Genomic DNA, 22765 nt, shown 5'->3' on the forward strand with positions numbered 1-22765 from the left:
AATGTTGTTTTATGCATTTTTCTTAAACCGTTAGCAACGGTTTTAGCCATTAAACATTAATTTGCGAACGAAAATATGTAAATCTGTGATCTGTTATTTGTCACTAGTCTTATATGACTGGTTTGCAGATACTTACGCAGAAAAAGGCTCATTCCAAGACAAAAAATAAAAGATTTGTCAAAACGGTAAATCTATGAGAGTGCAGCTTTGAAAGGGACTCGTTCATGTTTTTGAATCAATTATATTTCCCGGTTATGCATCTGAAAATTATAACGTTTTTACTGTCATACAAAAGAGGTGTATTTTACAGAAAACATGAGTGAGTACCTTTAAGAAGCTTTTTCAATTAGCCAAAATGCATACTTAAATTTATTGTGATACATGAAAAATTATCGGGAATTTCACTGAGATACAATTCTTTGTTTAAGACTCAAAAGTCGTTAAGAAGTTAACATTTCACAAAGTATACCAGTACAAAATAGTAAGCATTAACTTAAGAAGTTTCAATGAATTGGGGCTTGAACTTGTTGGCTTGCTGATAATCGCATAAACCACGTTCCTGGTGTTGTTGCACACGTCATCCTAAAATGTGTACAATGTACACATACCTTGATGACGTAATGCACGAAAGGTAGCCCACATGTTTATGTACAATTAGTGTTTTGCGACATCTCAAATTTTTGAATCTTAGTGATATATCATCTACAAATAGCATTCTACTTTTAGACAGTTTATGAATGTTTGTACTACTCTGACATTCTTGTGTGTGAATATTTACAGTAGATGTGATGTTTCTTCTGAGTAGCCGAACTTTAAACTAAATTGTTTAGTGCTACTGCTGTGTTCTTTACCACATGTGCTCATCCCGGAAGTTCGTTCTAAATTTAGACTATTGCTTATCGTGTCGCCATTGCAGTCAAAACTTGCGCGCCTGCGGCTGTGCCTAGCTCTAGCAAGTCCCCGGACCAAGTCAGCTACGACTATGCTACGAGCGTAACGTATAATTGCCTTACCGGATATATACATTCGGCTGGTGACCTAACGAGGACGTGTCAGGCTGACACCACGTGGTCTGGAACCACGCCCACTTGCTCAAGTAGGCATGCGCTATTTTCGTAAAGTTTGAATGTTGTAAACACTCTACCATAGCGAAGAATATACAAAATTAAAATGTAGCAATGATTTCTACACGAGCGAACGCACCTTTAACGTGGTAATATTATTTTTTACTTTCTTGAAGTGATAACTTGTGTACCGTCCGCTGACGTTCCAAACTCGACAAAGGACACGGCTCAAGGCAGCTACAACTACGGTGACACAGTGACGTACACATGTGACACGACGTACCAGATGACGTCAGGAACAGCAACGCGCACCTGCAACAACCCTGACACGTGGTCTGGCACGCTTCCAACATGCACATGTACGCTTATGACGACTGCGATTTCTAAAATGCGTTCTTTTGTTAAGTATGATCGTTTGCTCCAGCAAGCGGGAATTATTGATCCAGAATGCATTAGATTTTAAATAATTAAAAGCTAAGTGCTATGAATTAATATGAATTAATATCGGTTTGCAATGAGGCAGTGAGTGTTTGTTTATTGAATTAAATGCATGCACTTAATAGCGCGCGCTTAAAATAAACTGTTTGTTATAACTTGCTCCGCTTCAGTGATTACATGTTCAACTGCCCCCGCGCTGGGTAGTTTCGTTTCCATGACTACCACGGCTGCTGCAATGTATTACCATGGCGACCAGGTGGTACACGAGTGTATTACCGGATATGAGGTTGTTTCCGGCACGGCAACGAGAACCTGCGTGCAGATCGAATCCTGGGACGGGACTGAGCTCACGTGCACTAGTAACTGGCCCGCGCTTATTACTCTAATAGCAAATAAAAATGTACTCATAATGCACTAGTCAATTGTAACCACGGCCCTCCCAAGGTCCGGGGAATAGCGGGGACTTTGACTTTTGGTCCAGGAAGCCCGTGCAAGATCCCCGCCCCGCATGGACGACCTGCTGGTTAAATCGTCGCTAAAATGCCCCCGCACCTCAGGGACCCTATTTAAGGCCGAGTCCCCGCTTTTTTTTGGTGTGAAGACAAAACCACCGCATTCATCCGGCACTGCGGGGTCACCTGGAAAGTAAAAACACGGCCCATTTCCCCGGCTATCCCCGGTATACCCCCGGACCTGGGAGGGACGTGGTTACTCATATTATATAAGCGAAGGATTCTGTTTGAGCTTGTTATCTCTATATAGATATATATCTACTCTATGTGTTTCTATTTATCTAACGATTTTTCTTTTTTCTCTGCGTGCAACCGTTCTTTATCATATCACGTTGCTGTGTTACAATTCTACAGTGTTATAACAATTACATAATATCCTATATACACCTCAATTTCTTTTCGTAGAAGTTACCTTATACTTACTTCCGGGCGTCTTTTTCATAGTTATGTCATCATGTATCTTCCATTAATTTCTAAAATCCAGCCATGTTTAACAGTAAAACAGTGCGACAAGATCGCAGTGTCCTTCGCAGCGGCGTCTCCGGACCAGGCCAAGTACGACTACGCAACGAGCGTCGCTTACACATGCTTCATTAACTACAACCACACGGCCGGAGACCTCACTCGCACGTGCGACGATACACCAGCCTGGGACGGCAGTCTGCCCACGTGCACCAGTAATGTTTGATATTTTTTTCTTTACTTTTATAGCATTTGACTTTAACAGTGTGTGTATACATATATAGTGTGCGCCTTTAAAAGAGTAAGTTTGCGTCTGTACTGACATCTTACATTGTATCTAGTTGCCGCCTGTCTCCCTCCGCCAACCACAACCATGGGAACGTTCGCGCCAACGGAGACAATTTATCAGTTTGGCACGAACGCAACGTACACCTGCACCGTCGGGTATTACATCAGTGCTGGTGATGACACGCTTGATTGCCAAAATGACGGCACGTGGTTGGGAACAGCTCCAACGTGCTCATGTAAGGAGCTTTATTTGATTTAGAGAGTTAAAATTCAGTTACAAATCTAATGTTGAAACAAGGCATTAAAGACGCGTCAAAATAGTTTGTCTTCTTATCGCCCGTCATATACTATCAACTATTTCCCGTTTGGACAAAATCTGGTACGGTACGGTACGGGTTTTACTGGTTTTTCTAAGGAACTTATTGAACAGTAAATAATTCTCCCTGCCTCTCCTTAAACATTTAAATTATTGATCTTTACTCGAACCCGTGCCGCCTTTTGACGTTTTTAACTGTTTGACGTAATTTTTATTTGATGTTTCATGTTTTTGTGTATAATTGTATTTGGTAATGTTTATATATCTCCAAAATAAACAAGAAAATAAAATGTGCTTTGCATACCTTCACGTAGTCGATTATTGTCTGCCGTTTATCTGCAATGGAATTTAACTTTGAACGCAGTTTAAAACATTTAATATTCAGTACTCCTTACGCCTGTTAAATGTTTATGACGTCCATACTTAAAAAGATCAATACGTCATTTGCAACCATTGTTAAACCGCTTGAGTCTGTTTACAATTTTATAGAATCATATTATCCCATTCTACGTGGGACTATTGTATTATTCACAATGGATGCTCTCGATACCTAAATTCAGACGATTATCTTGTTTTATGTCTGCTACCCCAGACAGACATGCTTATATTTGCACAGCCTAGCCTTCGCAGTTCATTTGTGGCAGATATATTGATGCTGCTTTCGGGGTAAAGTTTAAGTAAAGGCGTAACGATTTATTAAAAAGACAAGTCCAATGAAGTTACATATTTTTTTGTTCCATGTTGCTAAACCCACAATTAACTCGATTGTTATTATTTCACATTATATGAACATATCCTTTAAAGATGCACTCTTACTCCTAAATAAGATTTACCACAATAAATAACATTGTTCAAATATTTCACAAAGGATGAATAAATGTCAAAACAATGGTTCTTATGAAGGACACTGAGTTAAATTTAAAAGAAATGAGTATAAAACACACTATTCCTACCTTTAGTTATAAGACTTTAGTAGATCACAGTTAATCTTTTAGCATTTACCAATCATTTAATATGTTTGCGCTTTCTGCAATTAATCTCACGGTTACATTCTTGTTATCAGGAGTTCATATTTTTCATAAATGCATTATTTACTATGAAGATTAAAGGTTTATCACTCAAAGTTTATGTTGGTTATACATGTTTATGTATTGATTTTGAATACGAGTGTTACTTTAAATATGTTCACTCAGTGGTCAGGTGCAGTACAGAGGCTGTTGGGAACGCGACGTTTACGCCTAACGTGGCATTGGTCGACTACAATAATGCGGTGACGTACACGTGTGACCTCGCCTACAACCACACTTTCGGTGACTTGACGCGCACCTGCCAGCCAGACTTCTCGTGGTCCGGTTCCACGCCTGTTTGTACGAGTAAGTTATCATTTTGTTTGTTCACATCCCCTACCCCCACACGTCATTGGGTCCATTGGATCGCATGGCCATCCATTTGATCAACATTGGCTCGATTGTTCAGAATTCTGTTAAATTAACAACAGGACTAAGGACATGGTTGTTAATTTTAAAAAGTGAACTAGTTGATGATGTGCTCAAATATTTAAAGATGCACTCTTACTCCCAAATAAGATTTACCACAATTAATAATATTGTCCTTAAGGATGAATAAATGTCGAAAACAATGGCTCTTATGAAGGATACCGAATTTAATTTGAAAGAAATGTGAATAAAACACGGTATTTCTACTTTAAAAAAGTATAGTAGATCACAGTAAATCTTTTAGCATTCACCAATCATTTAATTATTTTACGCTTTCTGCTGTTTAATACACGGTTACAATCTTGTTTTCGGTAATTAATATTTCCATAATTGCATTATTTAGTAAGTAGTTGAAGGTTTATCACTCAAAATTTATGTTTGTTATACATGTGTATGTATTGATTTTAAATAAGAGTGTCACTTTAAATAAAACAAGTACAGCTGAAACTGTTGTGTCACCTCTTGTTCGGAATACTACAGATCAGAAGTGTATCTGTGAAACTTACAGAGGAATACTGATTTTGATAGTTAACAACGATGACGTTAACAACGATGACGTTAACAACGTTGTTAACTTTAATAAAGTTCTGAACAATCCGCCCATTGTGTTCTTAACAATCTAATTGCATCATCAAAAGGCGACTCGTGAAAATATGACTATTGATGCTCACTCGATGAAATATAATCGACATCTCACTGAAACGGACAATTCTCCTGTAAACATTTAAACAGGATCGGTGTGAATTAAGGATTATTAAACCTAATGATGCCCGACATATATCTATAATAATTCATTATTACGACACAATATCTGAACATATAAGCCAATTTCTGCCTATGTTTCATATTTCCTTTATATCTGCTTAGAAATAGCGTGTATTCAGGGATAGTTTGACGAAATGAGGCCCGACATATACTTAAAAAAGTTCATAAATATGGTGCAATATCTAAACATACAAGCTGAGTAATTTCTTTCTTTATTTCCTATTTCGTTTATATTTACTTAGAAATAGCGTACATTCAGGGATAATTTGACCTTATGAGGCCCGACATAAATGTAAAATAGTTCATAAATATGGTGCAATATCTAAACATACAAGCCGAGTAATTTCTTTCTTTATTTCCTATTTCGTTTATATTTACCTAGAAATAGCGTACATTCAGGGATAATTTGATCTTATGAGGCCCGACATAAATGTAAACTAGTTCATAAATATGGTGCAATATCTAAACATAAAGGCAAAGTTATATCTTCCTATGTTTCATATTTTCTAAAAATAGCATACATTCAGGGATAAATCGACCTGGTAAGGCCCTTCATCTTCCTAAAATAGTTCCCAACCAAGTTGCAATATCTGAACAGACAAACAAAACATTTGTTTGTCATTTTTCATATTGTCTTTATATTTTCCCAGGAACAGCATGTATTCAGGGATAAATCGACCTAATGAAGTCACTCACCTGTCTAAAATAGTTCCTATTAAACGGAACTGTGTCACAGATTGGCACCAAAAAAAGTGTTTTTCTGTATCGAATCTCGGACAATTATCTATTAGAATGTGTTACGCTTTGATATCATAATTGTAAAAAAAGTACCAAAATGTAAAAAATAATATTGTGTCGGAGACCGGGTTCGAACCCGCGTCGCCAAAATTGAAGTTTAGCGTCTTACTCACTGAGCTACTCTTACACTAATTGGGTGACATAATTAAGCTATATACCTACCTCGGTAATATCACGTGATAACACCGACTAGCCAATCACGCATAAGGAATGAATTCTACCTGGTAGACATACCCAGTAATATTTTTAATTGGAAAAATACGAAATAACTGCTAAACTTAAATAAATTGTAAACTATGTGGTACTTCAGTTAGTAAGTTTCAATGCATTGTACACATCGATGCCCTGTTTATGTCTGTTTTCGACAATTTTCTTTTTTTTCCGCTACAATCATGTATTTTATCATACGTGAGACAGCCCCTTTAATGGCGCAACATCTAAACATACAAGCCAAACAATTTCTTCCCATTGTTCATTTTCCCATTTTATATTCTCAGGATCAGCATGTATTCAGGAGGATTCAACATATATGACTTCGATTCCCGACCAAGTTCTGCACAATTTTGGCGGGATTATTGATTACACTTGTAACCTAGGATACAACCACAGTTCTGGTGACGTCAATCGCACCTGCCTTCCCAGCGGTCTCTGGTCAGGGGTACTTCCGGATTGTGTCAGTAAGTAAAATATTTTGAAATTGATCAATTTACTAAATGATCAATTAAACTGTTTTCTTATCTATTTTAAACAAAAATAAACAGAAATGACATAGCGGAAAAGTTCGGGAAGTGCATTAAATTCCCTGAACAAATGACTATATTTGCATATAAACTGTTTTAAAAAATCCATTTCTACCAAAACCCATGCGCCCAACCCAGCTGCCTTCCCCAGTTGCATCCACAAAGCAGGCTTACAATGCTAGCTTTTACGATATACTTATAAATATATGTGTTACGTTGTGAATTTTGTAACGTGTTAGAAGTGTCACGTGTTTGTCTAAATGTTTTGTCGCATGTGGCTTGTGGTTCATGTGGGTGGCAAGTAACAAAGATGTTTAATAATTTAATAGTCGGGTTCAGGGGCGGGGATCAAGGATTTGGCGTTAGAGTGCATTTTGAGCATGTTTGATTTCTTTTTTTTTCCTTTCTTAAACTTAAAAGTAAACTTGGACGATTTTAGGGAGGTGGGTGCCCCCTCCCTGGATCCTCTAGTGAGGTTATCAACAAGATTATTGTTGATGCAAAGATACACCAGACTAGGTTTGCGTCTACTAATTTGAAAAAAAGGTTGAAGGTCACTGAGAACAACTTGACAAAATGTCTCCACAAAACTAACGGATCCCGTGTAACAGTTTGTGTATACCACGTGATAAATGACGTCATAAATGCTACGTCGAAAGGCAAAATTTTGCTTTTAATTAAGATTTAAACAAAGATAACTTATCCATCATATTAAATGAAACATGTCACAGTCTGCGCCGCTTACATAGCCCTGCATTCGGTCGTTTGCTAGAGTTTGATTGAGAGTTTATTATCTAAAACACTTCGACAAACCTTTTCACAAAATCGCCGCCTGATGTAGCACTGTCAAAACATTATTTTGGAAACAGGTTTGTCGAAGTGTTCGAGGAAACTAATGACCTATTCAAACTCGGGTAAAAGAAAACGAAGGCGAGGCTTTTTAAGCGGCATAGAATGCCCTTTGTTTCATTTAAAATGGTGAAGAATAAGAAAATTTATCTTTGTGCTAAGTCATCATTCGAAGCAAAGTGTCGCCTTCCGACGTAGCATTTGTGACGTTAGTACACACACTGTTTTAGTTTGCATTCCATCAACCGACATAAATGTCTGCCGTATTTAAGCCGTACACGAAATAAACTTCAATAACATACATTAAGTTTAGCATTTTATCAAGCTTTTATAAATGCTTATGCATAACCGTATATGTTTGTAACGAATAAGTATATTGAGTTTAAGTTTAATGGAATTTAACACTACGGTACGGGGGTACGGCGGTCCGGGTTTTAGTAATAGTTGAACTAAATTGTGCACGCAGCATTTCTACTAGAACTCTTCTCGCACTTAATCTTACAAGCATATACATGTATGTAGATATATATAGCAAAAACAATATTACATTCTATTCACACACGTGTATCGTAAAAATATGTAATAAGTTAAATCAAATAAATTGTATCTAAGGTATAGGTTAAAGTTAAAAAGTAAGACGCAATGTATATTTTTATGATACCGAAAAAACAATTCTTGCATTCGGAAGTCCTCGCCCATTAACCACCGAAACAACGTCTGGTGTAAATTGACGGTTAACAACGTAAAATTCTACACATTTAACTACGCTTCAAGTTGATCGCGTTTTAATTTCAATTTAACAGTCAAACTTATTGACTCAATTCTTGGGAATTCTTAATCATTTATGCAATACAACACTTAAATGGCAATCAAATTAAACTTAGAAATACAAAATGTACGTTTAAATACTACAATTAATAACTATCATTTAAAATTTTATGATATTCTTCTACTGATGTACCGGCATACATTCTAGGTTGTTTTCGATGGGAAATGGCCGAGGAGTTCCGAATGACCATTCTGCATAATGTTTAAGTAGGTTTCACAATAGTCAGCATGTACCACATATTTATAAATATATGGTTATTTAGTGTTTGTGTTTGAATAAAATATCAATAATAAAGTATCTTTTATTGGTGTATACATTTTATTAATCTAGTTTAAATCGGAAGCATTGTGTTTTCTTTCTAACTCCATCTTTCTACATTCATAACATGTATGGATATAAATCAGTCATAACATGCCTGGTTCCGGACGCCCCTTCTTACTCGAGCATATCTTCCGTGGCAACGGAAGTGAACTACAACACGTCAATAACGTACACGTGCGACCTTGGCTACAACAGAACGAGCGGGGATGCCACGCGGAGGTGCACGGAGCTCGCTACCTTTGAGGGAACGGAATCCACATGCACTAGTTCGTTTTTAAATTCAATAGTTCATACTTATATTCCCTAAAAATATTATTTAAGTATTTTTATTAACTGTAATATTACAAATGCCTTTTTATATTCACCTGCACTCAAGCTCCTAGTATATAACATGAGCCGACATAAAATGCAAGTTGCATTTTGTTCAAAAGCAAATAAGTCAAGTCAATAACTACTTTAATTATTTTGCATATAACAAATACTAGTATTTGTATGATTTTTTATCGCGTATTTTATCATACATTTTTAAGCTTTTAAAGCTGCACTCTCACAGATTGAACGTTTTGACAACTTTTTTATATTTTGTCTTGGAACGAGCCAATTTTTACGAAAACCCATGGAAACCAGTCATAAATCTGCTGACAAAAATAGATCACAGATTTTTATATTTGAGTTAAAAAAAATGATGTTTGATGCATTTTTCTTAAACCGTAAGTAACGGTTTAAGCTATAAAACATTAATTTTCGAACGGAAATATGAAAATCTACGATCTGATTTATTTTCAGCTATCTTATATCATTGGACTGAAGATATTTACGCAAACATTTGCTCATTCCAAGACAAAAAATAAAAAAAAAGTGTTAGAATGGTCAATCTATGAGAGTGCAGCTTTGAAAGATTAGTGTAAATACTAAATTACTGAATACGTTATTTGTCCACAATGGCCATGGCCTTCTGAATGTATTGCAAATAAACTTTTTTATGTAAAAATTATACGTCCAGTTATAACGTGCGCTCCTCCACCGGACGTTGCGTTTGCCACGTACACGCCCGTTGAACCCGGCGGCGAACATAACTACAGCACCACAGTTACGTACGCATGTGATAAAGGCTACTGGCTGCTCAGCGGGGACCTCGCACATACGTGCAACGAATTTGCCGACTGGACGGACGTCACGCCTGTCTGCACAAGTACCATTTTAGTTGTATTAGCGATAACAACGACGTATACTATTCCTTTAATATGCTTATTCGTTTAAAGTCCTGCCAGGGGTCGTTTCAATAAAAGCATTTTAGGTTTAGCATCAATTTTCTCCCACCTCAGATAAGTAGATCCAATAATTTAACCATGCTAGAAATTCTTATCTTGTCCACGGGCGAAGATAAAATGCCCGTATGGAACTCCCTTTTAATGGTCATCACATTGTAATTACCTTCCTTGTTGAAGATTGTCGTCTGTAGCAGCGTGGGAACCTTGTCTTGTGGCAATATTTAGAACGATAAATAATTATTTCTCGCTTCAAATGTCACCATAAAACAGTTTTCACGCACCTTTCAAGAAATAATGCTTCACTCTCCTTAGAACTATTTAAAGAGCGATCTGGGCATTAACATAATCTGAATTATCGTATATACATACGCAATAATTTTCACTAAGCACAAAGGTGTTCTAGCAAAAATACATTTTTACTTAATTTTGTTTAAGTGAGGTGGGAGAAAAAGTCTCTACCATAGCCGTTCGTGTAAGATAGGTTCATCCCGACCCTCGCGCAGGGTGTTTTGCGGAAACTCGGTAAACGTCGTTTCCGCAAAACACCCTTGGCTCGGGTCGGAATGAACCTATCTTACACTCTCGGCCATGGAAGATACTTATAATCTTCAACCAGTATAACCATCACATATGGCAAGCCATTGACTTTTTTATTTCCTCAATTTTGTGGTTAATTTAATTTCTCTCAAATATGTAGCAAAATAAGAAAACTATGAAACTGCGGTTATTTATTCCAGTTTACTACTAAAACCGATTCTTTTTTTTATTGAAATAGGCCCAAGTCTGTTTAGCAAATTTAGAGAGTAGCTGGTAAAAGTAAGCAAGATCAGTTCTACTACTTTGATTTTTAAAGGGGAGAAAACACAAACCCGAACCGGATTAAAACTAAAGAACAAACTTGTGAGAGAGGCGCCGAAATAAGAAGGGCGGACAACTGAACCTTCGGCAATCAGAAAGAGTTCCCTCCCTTAATAATTATTAAATTTCTTCAAAATTTGTTAATCGATTATATACATTTAATCTGCACAGATATTTGCATTAATCTTTTAAACAAATTGTATTGTGATATAATACCTTCATATTCACAGTTGTCACGTGCCTGAAACCAACCGAGTCCTACATAACGTTCTCACCTAACACGGCGACGTACGATTTCAACACGACCGTAACTGGTACCTGCGTCATTGGCTACAACCACACGGACGGCGACAAAACACGCACTTGTCAAAACACATTCGATTTCGACGGCTCACCGATGATCTGTACAAGTATGTATATGAACTAGGGATGCAAACGAATGGCAAAATTGATAATCGAATATTCGGTAATTCTTTCGATCGGATACGTGAATATTCAATGACCAAAACAATTACTTAAGAAGTGTAGTAAACCACTATCATTATTTGCTATAGTAATAGCCGGAGCATTTTAACCCTTCTTCGTCGTAGCCGGTACACAAGAAGGACACTGATTTTTCCAAAAATTAGCACTGAAAATCCCCATTTCAACAACATATATAAAGATGTTAATCCGTATTTACTATTACTATAAACACACTTCAAAAAGCCAAACTATTTTTTAAAAGAATTTTTCCGAGTGCTATAAACCCTGTTACTATGGAGCGGCTTTGCTACCTCATAATACTGGTCTTACGTACTATCATGTGTTTAATCCATTATGCTATGCACTTATGCCGTACTGATATCATCCGGCTGGATCATTGCCGCACTTATGGCGTACTCATATCATCCGGTTGAATCATTGCCGCACTTATGGCGTACTCATATCATCGGGCTGGATCATTACCGCACATATGTCGTACTGATATCATCCGGCTGGATCATTGCCGCACTTATGCCGTACTGATATCATCCGGCTGGATCATTGCCGCACTTACGGCGTACTCATATCATCGGGCTGGATCATTGCCGCACTTATGCCGTACTGATATCATCGGGCTGGATCAATGCCGCACTTATGCCGTACTAATATCATCGGGCTGGATCAATGTCGCACTTATGCCGTACTAATATCATCGGGGTGGATCAATGTCGCACTTATGCCGTACTAATATCATCGGGCTGGATCATTGCCGCACTTATGGCGTACTAATATCATCGGGGTGGATCAATGTCGCACTTATGCCGTACTAATATCATCCGGCTGGATCATTGCCTCACTTATGGCGTACTCATATCATCGGGGTGGATCATTGCCGCACTTATGGCGTACTTATATTATTAGTGTGGATCAATGTCGCACTTATGCCGTACTAATATCATCGGGCTGGATCAATGCCGCACTTATGCCGTACTTATATCATCGGGGTGGATCAATGTCGCACTTATGCCGTACTCATATCATCGGGCTGGATCAATGTCGCACTTATGCCGTACTCATATCATCGGGGTGGATCAATGTCGCACTTATGCCGTACTAATATCATCGGGGTGGATCAATGTCGCACTTATGCCGTACTAATATCATCGGGGTGGATCAATGTCGCACTTATGGCGTACTAATATCATCGGGGTGGATCAATGCTGCACTTATGGCGTACTAATATCATCGGGGTGGATCATTGCCGCACTTATGCCGTACTGATATCATCGGGCTGGATCAATGTCGCACTTATGCCGTACTAATATCATCGGGGTGGATCAATGTCGCACTTATGCCGTACTAATATCATCGGGGTGGATCAATGTCGCACTTATGCCGTACTAATATCATCGGGGTGGATCAATGTCGCACTTATGGCGTACTAATATCATCGGGGTGGATCAATGCTGCACTTATGGCGTACTAATATCATCGGGGTGGATCATTGCCGTACTTATGCCGTACTGATATCATCCGGTTGAATCATTGCCGCACTTACGCCGTACTAATATCATCTGGGTGGATCATTGCCGCACTTATGGCGTACTCATATCATCGGCGTGGATCAATGTCGCACTTATGCCGTACTAATATCATCGGGGTGGATCATTGCCGCACTTATGGCGTACTCATATCATCGGGCTGGATCAATGCCGCACTTATGCCGTACTCATATCATCGGGCTGGATCATTGCCGCACTTATGGCGTACTGATATCATCGGGCTGGATCAATGCCGCACTTATGGTGTAATCATATCATCGGGGTGGATCAATGCCGCACTTATGTCGTACTCATATCATCGGGGTGGATCAATGTCGCACTTATGCCGTACTCATATCATCGGGCTGGATCATTGCCGCACTTATGGCGTACTCATATCATCGGGCTGGATGATTGCCGCACTTATGCCGTACTGATATCATCCGGCTGGATCATTGCCGCACTTATGCCGTACTCATATCATCGAACTGGATCATTGCCGCACTTATGTCGTACTCCGTATATGTTTGTAACGAATAAGTATATTGAGTTTAAGTTTAATGGAATTTAACACTACGGTACGGGGGTACGGCGGTCCGGGTTTTAGTAATAGTCGAACTAAATTGTGCACGCAGCATTTATACTAGAACTCTTCTCGCACTTAATCTTACAAGCATATACATGTATGTAGATATATATAGCAAAAACAATATTACATTCTATTCACACACGTGTATCGTAAAAATATGTAATAAGTTAAATCAAATAAATTGTATCTAAGGTATAGGTTAAAGTTAAAAAGTAAGACGCAATGTATATTTTTATGATACCGAAAAAACAATTCTTGCATTCGGAAGTCCTCGCCTATTAACCATCGATACAACGTCTGGTGTAAATTGACGGTTAACAACGTAAAATTCTACACATTTAGCTACGCTGCAAGTAGATCGCGTTGTAATTTCAATTTAGCAGTCAAACTTATTGACTCAATTCTTGGGAATTCTTAATCATTTATGCAATACAACACTTAAATGGCAATCAAATTAAACTTAGAAATACAAAATGTACGTTTAAATACTACAATTAATAACTATCATTTAAAATTTTATGATATTCTTCTACTGATGTACGGCATACATCCTAGGTTGTTTTCGATGGGAAATGGCCGAGGAGTTCCGAATGACTATTCTGCATAATGTTTAAGTAGGTTTCACAATAGTCAGCATGTACCACATATTTATAAATATATGGTTATTTAGTGTTTGTGTTTGAATAAAATATCAATAATAAAGTACCTTTTATTGGTGTATACATTTTATTAATCTAGTTTAAATCGGAAGCATTGTGTTTTCTTTATAACTCCATCTTTCTACATTCATAACATGTATGGATATAAATCAGTTATAACATGCCTGGTTCCGGACGCCCCTTCTTACTCGAGCATATCTTCCGTGGCAACGGAAGTGAACTACAACACGTCAATAACGTACACGTGCGACCTTGGCTACAACAGAACGAACGGGGACGCCACGCGGAGGTGCACGGAGCTCGCTACCTTTGAGGGAACGGAATCCACCTGCACTAGTTCGTTCTTAAATTCAATATTTCATACTTATATTCCCTAAAAATATTATTGAAGTATTTTTATTAACTGTAATATTGACAAATGCCTTTTTATATTCACCTGCACTCAAGTTGCATTTTGTTAAAAAGCAAAGAAGTCAAGTTAATAACTACTTTAAGTATTTTGCATATAGCAAATGCATGTACTAGTTTTTGTATGATTTTTATATCGCGTATTTTGTCTTACCTTCTCAAATTGTTCAAGCTGCACTCTCACAGATTGAACGTTTTGACAACTTTTTTTTATTTTTTGTCTTGGAATGAGCCAATTTTTACGAAAATCCATGGAAACCAGTCATAAATCTGCTGACAAAAATAGATCACAGATTTTTATATTTGAGTTAAAAAAAAAATGATGTTTTATGCATTTTTCTTAAACCGTAAGTAACGGTTTAAGCTATAAAACATTAATTTTCGAACGGAAATATGAAAATCTACGATCTGATTGATTTTCAGCTATCTTATATCATTGGACTGAAGATATTTACGCAAAGATTTGCTCATTCCAAGACAAAAAATAAAAAAGGTGTTAGAATGGTCAATCTGTGAGAGTGCAGCTTTGAAAGATTAGTGTAAATACTAAAATACTGAATACGTTATTTGTCCACAATGGCCATGGCCTTCTGAATGTATTGCAAATAAATCTTTTTATGTAAAAATTATACGTCCAGTTATAACGTGCGCTCCTCCACCGGACGTTGCGTTTGCCACGTACACGCCCGTTGAACCCGGCGGCGAACATAACTACAGCACCACAGTTACGTACGCGTGTGATAACGGCTACTGGCTGCTCAGCGGGGACCTCACACACACTTGCAACGAATTTGCCGACTGGACGGACGTTACGCCCGTCTGCACAAGTACCATTTTTGTTGTATAAGCGATAACAACGACGTATACTATACCTTTAATATGCTTATTCATTTAAAGTCCTGCCAGGGGTCGTTTCAATAAAAGCATTTTAGGTTTAGCATCAATTTTCTCCCACCTCAGATCCAATAATTTAACCATGCTAGAAATTCTTATCTTGCCCATGGGCGAAGATAAAATGCCCGTATGGAACTACTTTTTAATGGTCATCACATTGTAATTACCTCCCTTGTTGAAGATTGTCGTCTGTAGCAGCGTGGAAACCTTGTCTTGTGGCAATATTTAGAACGATTAATAATTATTTCTCGCTTCATTGTCACCATAAAACAGTTTTCACGCACCTTTCAAGAAATAATGCTTCACTCTCCTTAGAACTATTTAAAGAGCGATCTGGGCATTAACATAATCTGAATTATCGTATATACATACGCAATTATTTTCACTAAGCACAAAGGAGTTCTAGCAAAAAATACATTTTTACTTAATTTTGTTTAACTGAGGTGGGAGAAAAAGCATCTACCATAGCCGTTCGTGTAAGATAGGTTCATCCCGACCCTCGCGCAGGGTGTTTTGCGCAAAACACCCTACGCTCGGGTCGGAATGAACCTATCTTACACTCTCGGCCATGGAAGATACTTATAATCTTCAACCAGTATAACCATCACATATGGCAAGCCATTGACTTTTTTATTTCCTCAATTTTGTGGTCAATTTAATTTCTCTCAAATATGTAGCAAAATAAGAAAACTATGAAACTGCGGTTATTTATTCCAGTTTACTACTAAAACCGATTCTTTTTTTTATTGAAATAGGCCCAAGTCTGTTTAGCAAATTTAGAGAGTAGCTGGTAAAAGTAAGCAAGATCAGTTCTACTACTTTGATTTTTAAAGGGGAGAAAACACAAACCCGAACCGGATTAAAACTAAAGAACAAACTTGTGAGAGAGCGCCGAAATAAGAAGGGCGGACAACTGAACCTTCGGCAATCAGAAAGAGTTCCCTCCCTTAATAATTATTAAATTTCTTCAAAATTTGTTAATCGATTATATACATTTAATCTGCACAGATATTTGCATTAATCTTTTTAACAAATTGTATTGTGATATAATACCTTCATATTCACAGTTGTCACGTGCCCGAAACCAACCGAGTCCTACATAACGTTCTCACCTAACACGGCGACGTACGATTTCAACACGACCGTAACTGGTACCTGCGTCATTGGCTACAACCACACGGACGGCGACAAAACACGCACTTGTCAAAACACATTCGATTTCGACGGCTCACCGATGATCTGTACAAGTATGTATATGAACTAGGGATGCAAACGAATGGCAAAATTGATAATCGAATATTCGGTAATTCTTTCGATCGGATACGCGAATATTCAATGACCAAAACAATTACTTAAGAAGTGTAGTAAACCACTATCATTATTTGCTATTGTAATAGCCGAGGCATTTTAACCCTTCTTCGTCGTAGCCGGTACACAAGAAGGACACTGATTTTTCCAAAAATTAGCACTGAAAATCCCCATTTCATCAACATATATAAAGATGTTAATCCGTATTTACTATTACTATAAACACACTTCAAAAAGCCAAACTATTTTTTAAAAGAAGAGTTCTATAAACCCTGTTACTATGGAGCGGCTTTGCTGCCTCATAATACTGGTCTTACGTACTATCATGTGTTTAATCCATTATGCTATGCACTTATGCCGTACTGATATCATCCGGCTGGATCATTGCCGCACTTATGGCGTACTGATATCATCGGGCTGGATCATTGCCGCACTTATGGCGTACTGATATCATCGGGCTGGATCATTGCCGCACTTATGCCGTACTGATATCATCCGGCTGCATCATTGCCGCACTTATGGCGTACTCATATCATCGGGCTGGATCATTGCCGCACTTATGGCGTAATGATATCATCGGGCTGGATCATTGCCGCACTTATGCCGTACTGATATCATCGGGCTGGATAATTGCCGCACTTATGGCGTACTGATATCATCGGGCTGGATCATTGCCGCACTTATGGCGTACTGATATCATCGGGCTGGATCATTGCCGCACTTATGCCGTACTGATATCATCCGGCTGCATCATTGCCGCACTTATGCCGTACTGATATCATCCGGCTGGATCATTGCCGCACTTATGCCGTACTCATATCATCGAACTGGATCATTGCCGCACTTATGCCGTACTCATATCATCGGGGTGGACCAATATTGCACTTATGCCGTACTCATATCATCGGGCTGGATCATTGCCGCACTTATGGCGTACTCATATTATCGGGCTGGATCATTGCCGCACTTATGGCGTACTCATATCATCCGGCTGGATCATTGCCGCACTTATGCCGTACTGATATCATCCGGCTGGATCAATGCCGCACTTATGCCGTACTGATATCATCCGGCTGCATCATTGCCGCATGTATGCCGTACTCATATCATCGGGGTGGATCAATGCCGCACTTATGCCGTACTGATATCATCGGGCTGGATCATTGCCGCACTTATGGCGTACTCATATCATCGGGCTGGATCATTGCCGCACTTATGCCGTACTGATATCATCCGGCTGGATCATTGCCGCACTTATGCCGTACTCATATCATCGAACTGGATCATTGCCGCACTTATGCCGTACTCATATCATCGGGGTGGACCAATATTGCACTTATGCCGTACTGATATCATCGGGCTGGATCATTGCCGCACTTATGGCGTACTCATATTATCGGGCTGGATCATTGCCGCACTTATGGCGTACTCATATCATCGGGCTGGATAATTGCCGCACTTATGCTGTACTAATATCATCGGGCTGGATGAATGCCGCACTTATGCCGTACTCATATCATCGGGCTGGATCATTGCCGCATTTATGCCGTACTCATATCATCGGGGTGGATCAATGCCGCACTTATGCCGTACTGATATCATCGGGCTGGATCATTGCCGCACTTATGGCGTACTCATATCATCGGGCTGGATCATTGCCGCACTTATGCCGTACTGATATCACCCGACTGGATCATTGCCGCACTTATGCCGTACTCATATCATCGAACTGGATCATTGCCGCACTTATGCCGTACTCATATCATCGGGGTGGACCAATATTGCACTTATGCCGTACTGATATCATCGGGCTGGATCATTGCCGCACTTATGCCGTACTCATATCATCGGGGTGGATCAATGCCGCACTTATGCCGTTCTAATAGCATCGGGCTGGATAAATGCCGCACTTATGCCGTACTAATATCATCGGGCTTGATGAATGCCGCACTTATGCCGTACTCATATCATCGGGCTTGATCAATGCCGCACTTACGCTGTAAAAATATCATCGGGCTGGATGAATGTCGCACTTATGGCGTACTCATATCATCGGGCTGGATCAATGCCGCACTTATGCCGTACTAATATCATCGGGCTTGATCAATGTTGCACTTATGCCGTTCTCATTCCATCGGGGTGGATCAATGTCGTACTTAGGCCGTACTAATATCATCGGGCTGGATCAATGCTGCACTTATGCCTTACTCATATCATCGGGGTGGACCAATATTGCACTTATGCCGTACTCATATCATCGGGCTGGATCAATGCCGCACTTATGCCGTACTTCTATAATCGGGCTGGATCAATGCCGCACTTATGCCGTACTGATATCATTCGGCTATATCAATGCCGCACTTATGCCGTACTAATATCATCGGGCTGCATCAATGCCGCACTTATGCCGTACTAATACCATCGGGCTGGATCATTGCCGCACTTATGTCGTATTAATATCATCTGGCTGGATCATTGGATCAATGCCGCACTTATGCCGTACTAATACCATCGGGCTGGATCAATGCGGCACTTATGCAGTACTAATATCATCGGGCTGGATTAATGCCGCATTTATGCCGTACTAATATCATCGGGCTGGATCAATGCAGCACTTATGCCGTACTAATATCATCGGGCTGGATCAATACCGCAATTATGCCGTTCTAAAATCGTCGGGCTGGATCATTGCCGCACTTATGCCGTACTAATATCATCGGGCTGGATCATTGCCGCACTTATGCCGTACTAATATCATCGGGCTGAATCAATGCCGCTCTTTTCCCGTACTAATATCATCGGGCTGGATCAATGCCGCACGTATGCCGTACTAATATCATCGGGCTGGATTAATGCCGCACGCATGCCGTACTAATATCATCGGGCTGGATCAATGCCGCACGTATGCCGTACTAATATCATCCGGCTGGTTAATGCCGCACGTATGCCGTACTAATATCATCCGGCTGGTTAATGCCGCACGTATGCCGTACTAATATCATCGGGCTGGATTAATGCCGCACGCATGCCGTACTAATATCATCGGGCTGGATCATTGCCGCACTTATGCCGTACTAATATCATCGGGCTGGATCATTGCCGCACTTATGCCGTACTAATATCATCGGGCTAAATCAATGCCGCTCTTTTTCCGTACTAATATCATCGGGCTGGATCAATGCCGCAGGTATGCCGTACTAATATCATCCGGCTGGTTAATGCCGCACGTATGCCGTACTAATATCATCGGGCTGGATTAATGCCGCACGTATGCCGTACTAATATCATCGGGCTGGAACAATGCCGCACGTATGCCGTACTAATATCATCGGGCTGGATCAATGCCGCACGCATGCCGTACTAATATCATCGGGCTGGATCAATGCCGCACGTATGCCGTACTAATATCATCGGGCTGGATCAATGCCGCAAGTATGCCGTACTAATATCATTGAGGTGGATCAATGTCGCACTTATGCCGTACTAATATCATCGGGCTGGATCATTGCCGCACTCACATCATACTTATGTGTTAGGGCTGGGTTACCACCACGCTTGAGAGGAGTCGAATTGTTATCAAACTTCCATTTTCAACAGAGAGTCTACCGGGGGTAGTTATCAAAGTTTCATCTTATTCTTATAAAGAAAATTATCAGGTGGCCCTGTTTTTGTCTAGCAGCTCAATCGTTGTATGTGATACTAATACATATTTACCCTTTTCGGGGAGAACAGATGAGGACCTCCGAAAATAGGCGAAAATGTGCACATAAGTTAAACCGAATAATATAATTTGAGCTGCGTAATTCATATACTACCAACCACGCGTGTTTCGCAAAAAAGCGTTGCCACTGCGCGAGAGATTGCTTCATCATGGAATATCGCGGCGATACATTCCGCGGTAGGTAACGCGGTGGTGCAGGTCATCGCCGCATTCATCTTGTGCTATGGCGTACGACTTCCGAAAACATGCTTAAGGCGAACAGGCAAGGCACACGTGGTTGGTAGTGTACCATACAATTCAGTCGGGCGATCGTTAATACAGTTTTAAGTTCTTTATGCGCTTCTCGGCAATATAAGGGCGACATAAGTTCATTTTTATCCGACCTCCATTGACTTCGCTACAACAAGAGGCGTGTTAGGAACTCTCCACTAGTGTGGCGGCCGTGTGGCAGGATTAATACCGTACCTCTGTTGCCACCCATCAGTGTCGACTTGCCACTCTGTCATTGCAATAATATTCCATTGTATCATTGTTCCATATATTATTTAGTAAAACGAATCATACTTCAATATGACAATCGCATAGTTTATTATTATTATTATTATTATTATTATTATTATTATTATTATTATTATTATTATTAGTCTTACTATTATTATTATACACATAAGTACACATACAGTCGAACTTCGTTGGCTCGAACTCCCAGGGACCGGCGAAAATACCTGGAGCCTCCGAAATTTCAAGCCAAGCGTAAAATTCTTACTTTTAGTATAAAGTTATTGGTCCTTTACATCCAATTCGAGCGAACGTGAAAATCGAGCCAAGCGAGTTCGAGCCAACGGGGTTCGTCTTTTCTAAGATTCACTTCGTATTTCTGATTATGATTTTCGATCTTTCCACAGTTAAGGAATGCCTGACACCAGATCCAGTGGATCACACGAGCATTACCAATGCCATTCCTGCAAACTACGTGTATTTAAACACTATCACCTACGCCTGTGTCATAGGATATGAGCTCTCAAGTGGGGACCTGACGAGAACGTGCCAAGACTCGACTGCCTGGTCAGGGTCGGCACCAAACTGCACGAGTACGTAGAAAATTTCGCTTATTCAATTGGCAGATCGTTCAGAACTTTGTTAAAGTAGACAACGTAATTTACGACATTGTTGTTAACTGCTAAACGCGAAATAGATAACGGTATAGAGGATATTTGTTTGTTTCAGTGTAAGATGGTATTTTATTTCACGAGTGTCATAGAAAAACATTTGATTACGAGTGGCGAAGCCACGAGTGAAAATGTAGTTTTTTATGATCACGAGTGAAATTAAATACGATCTTACACTGAAATAAACAAATTTTCAGTTCCTTTTATGCTTATTTTCGGATTTTTTTTTATTGATTTTTTTTATTGATTTCTGAATTATCCCCTTTTTTGAAAAGGGTGGGCTTTACGTCGCTACCCGTGGGGCGCCCCTCATGCATAATTATAGCTGTCAACTTTTCTACTTTCGGTTTGCTGAGAAATAGTTCTCTGCTATTCATTCTTATAGCTTAATATTCGCTCGTTTTTTATTGCAAAGCTTTATGAACAGTAAACAATGAAGTATTATTAGTGCACATATTTTCCAAAAATAATGAAAAGACTTTTTATTTTAAGATGAGAATGAATACATAACCAAATTACTACGCCGCTATTTAAAGAAGGAAAATTTGGAAGGTCAAATGTGTTAGCAATACAAATGTGGATACTCATTGGATTTTAACCATTCTTCTTAGTTTAAGCTTGCATGTTCGCTTGTTTTTATAGTAAGTAAATATTCAGTCATTTTACTGTCAGAGACCAGTCTGTTTCGCTTTAAAATGTTTGTTTTCCAGATTAAGAGTAAATGCCACGCTAGTTTGTTGACACATTTTGAGTTGTGGGTGGGGTAAAAAAATACCAGATCTATCTGTAAATTGTTGTGTAAATTCTCCAATAAGCTCATTTTACGTACTACAACGGCAAACAGTTCAAAATACATTTGAACGATGATATAAAATTTTATTTATGTTCGAACAGTTGTTTTTGTCTGTAATTTGTTTGGTATGAAAGCAAATGTTCGAACATTCAGCTTCAAAGATCAGTAAAATGTTTGATAAACGGGATAACCGGTAATAAACGGTAAGTTA

General features: G+C 39.2%; 1 protein-coding gene across 1 annotated transcript in view; it reads left to right on the plus strand.

Annotated features, from left to right (window-relative positions):
- Positions 1 to 22765, plus strand: part of LOC128214322 (sushi, von Willebrand factor type A, EGF and pentraxin domain-containing protein 1-like) — a 56208-nt gene that overhangs the window by 17250 nt on the left and 16193 nt on the right. The window contains exons 15-28 of the mRNA XM_052920737.1: positions 917 to 1096; positions 1241 to 1423; positions 1673 to 1861; positions 2512 to 2691; positions 2818 to 3000; positions 4274 to 4453; positions 6637 to 6816; positions 8962 to 9144; positions 9882 to 10070; positions 11238 to 11417; positions 14415 to 14597; positions 15308 to 15496; positions 16631 to 16810; positions 21498 to 21683. Of these exons, the coding sequence (XP_052776697.1) occupies positions 917 to 1096; positions 1241 to 1423; positions 1673 to 1861; positions 2512 to 2691; positions 2818 to 3000; positions 4274 to 4453; positions 6637 to 6816; positions 8962 to 9144; positions 9882 to 10070; positions 11238 to 11417; positions 14415 to 14597; positions 15308 to 15496; positions 16631 to 16810; positions 21498 to 21683 (2565 nt within the window). The remainder of the gene's footprint in view (positions 1 to 916; positions 1097 to 1240; positions 1424 to 1672; positions 1862 to 2511; positions 2692 to 2817; positions 3001 to 4273; positions 4454 to 6636; positions 6817 to 8961; positions 9145 to 9881; positions 10071 to 11237; positions 11418 to 14414; positions 14598 to 15307; positions 15497 to 16630; positions 16811 to 21497; positions 21684 to 22765) is intronic.

This window comes from Mya arenaria, chromosome 2, assembly GCF_026914265.1.
Source record: "Mya arenaria isolate MELC-2E11 chromosome 2, ASM2691426v1".
NCBI classification, from domain to species: Eukaryota; Metazoa; Mollusca; class Bivalvia; order Myida; family Myidae; genus Mya; species Mya arenaria.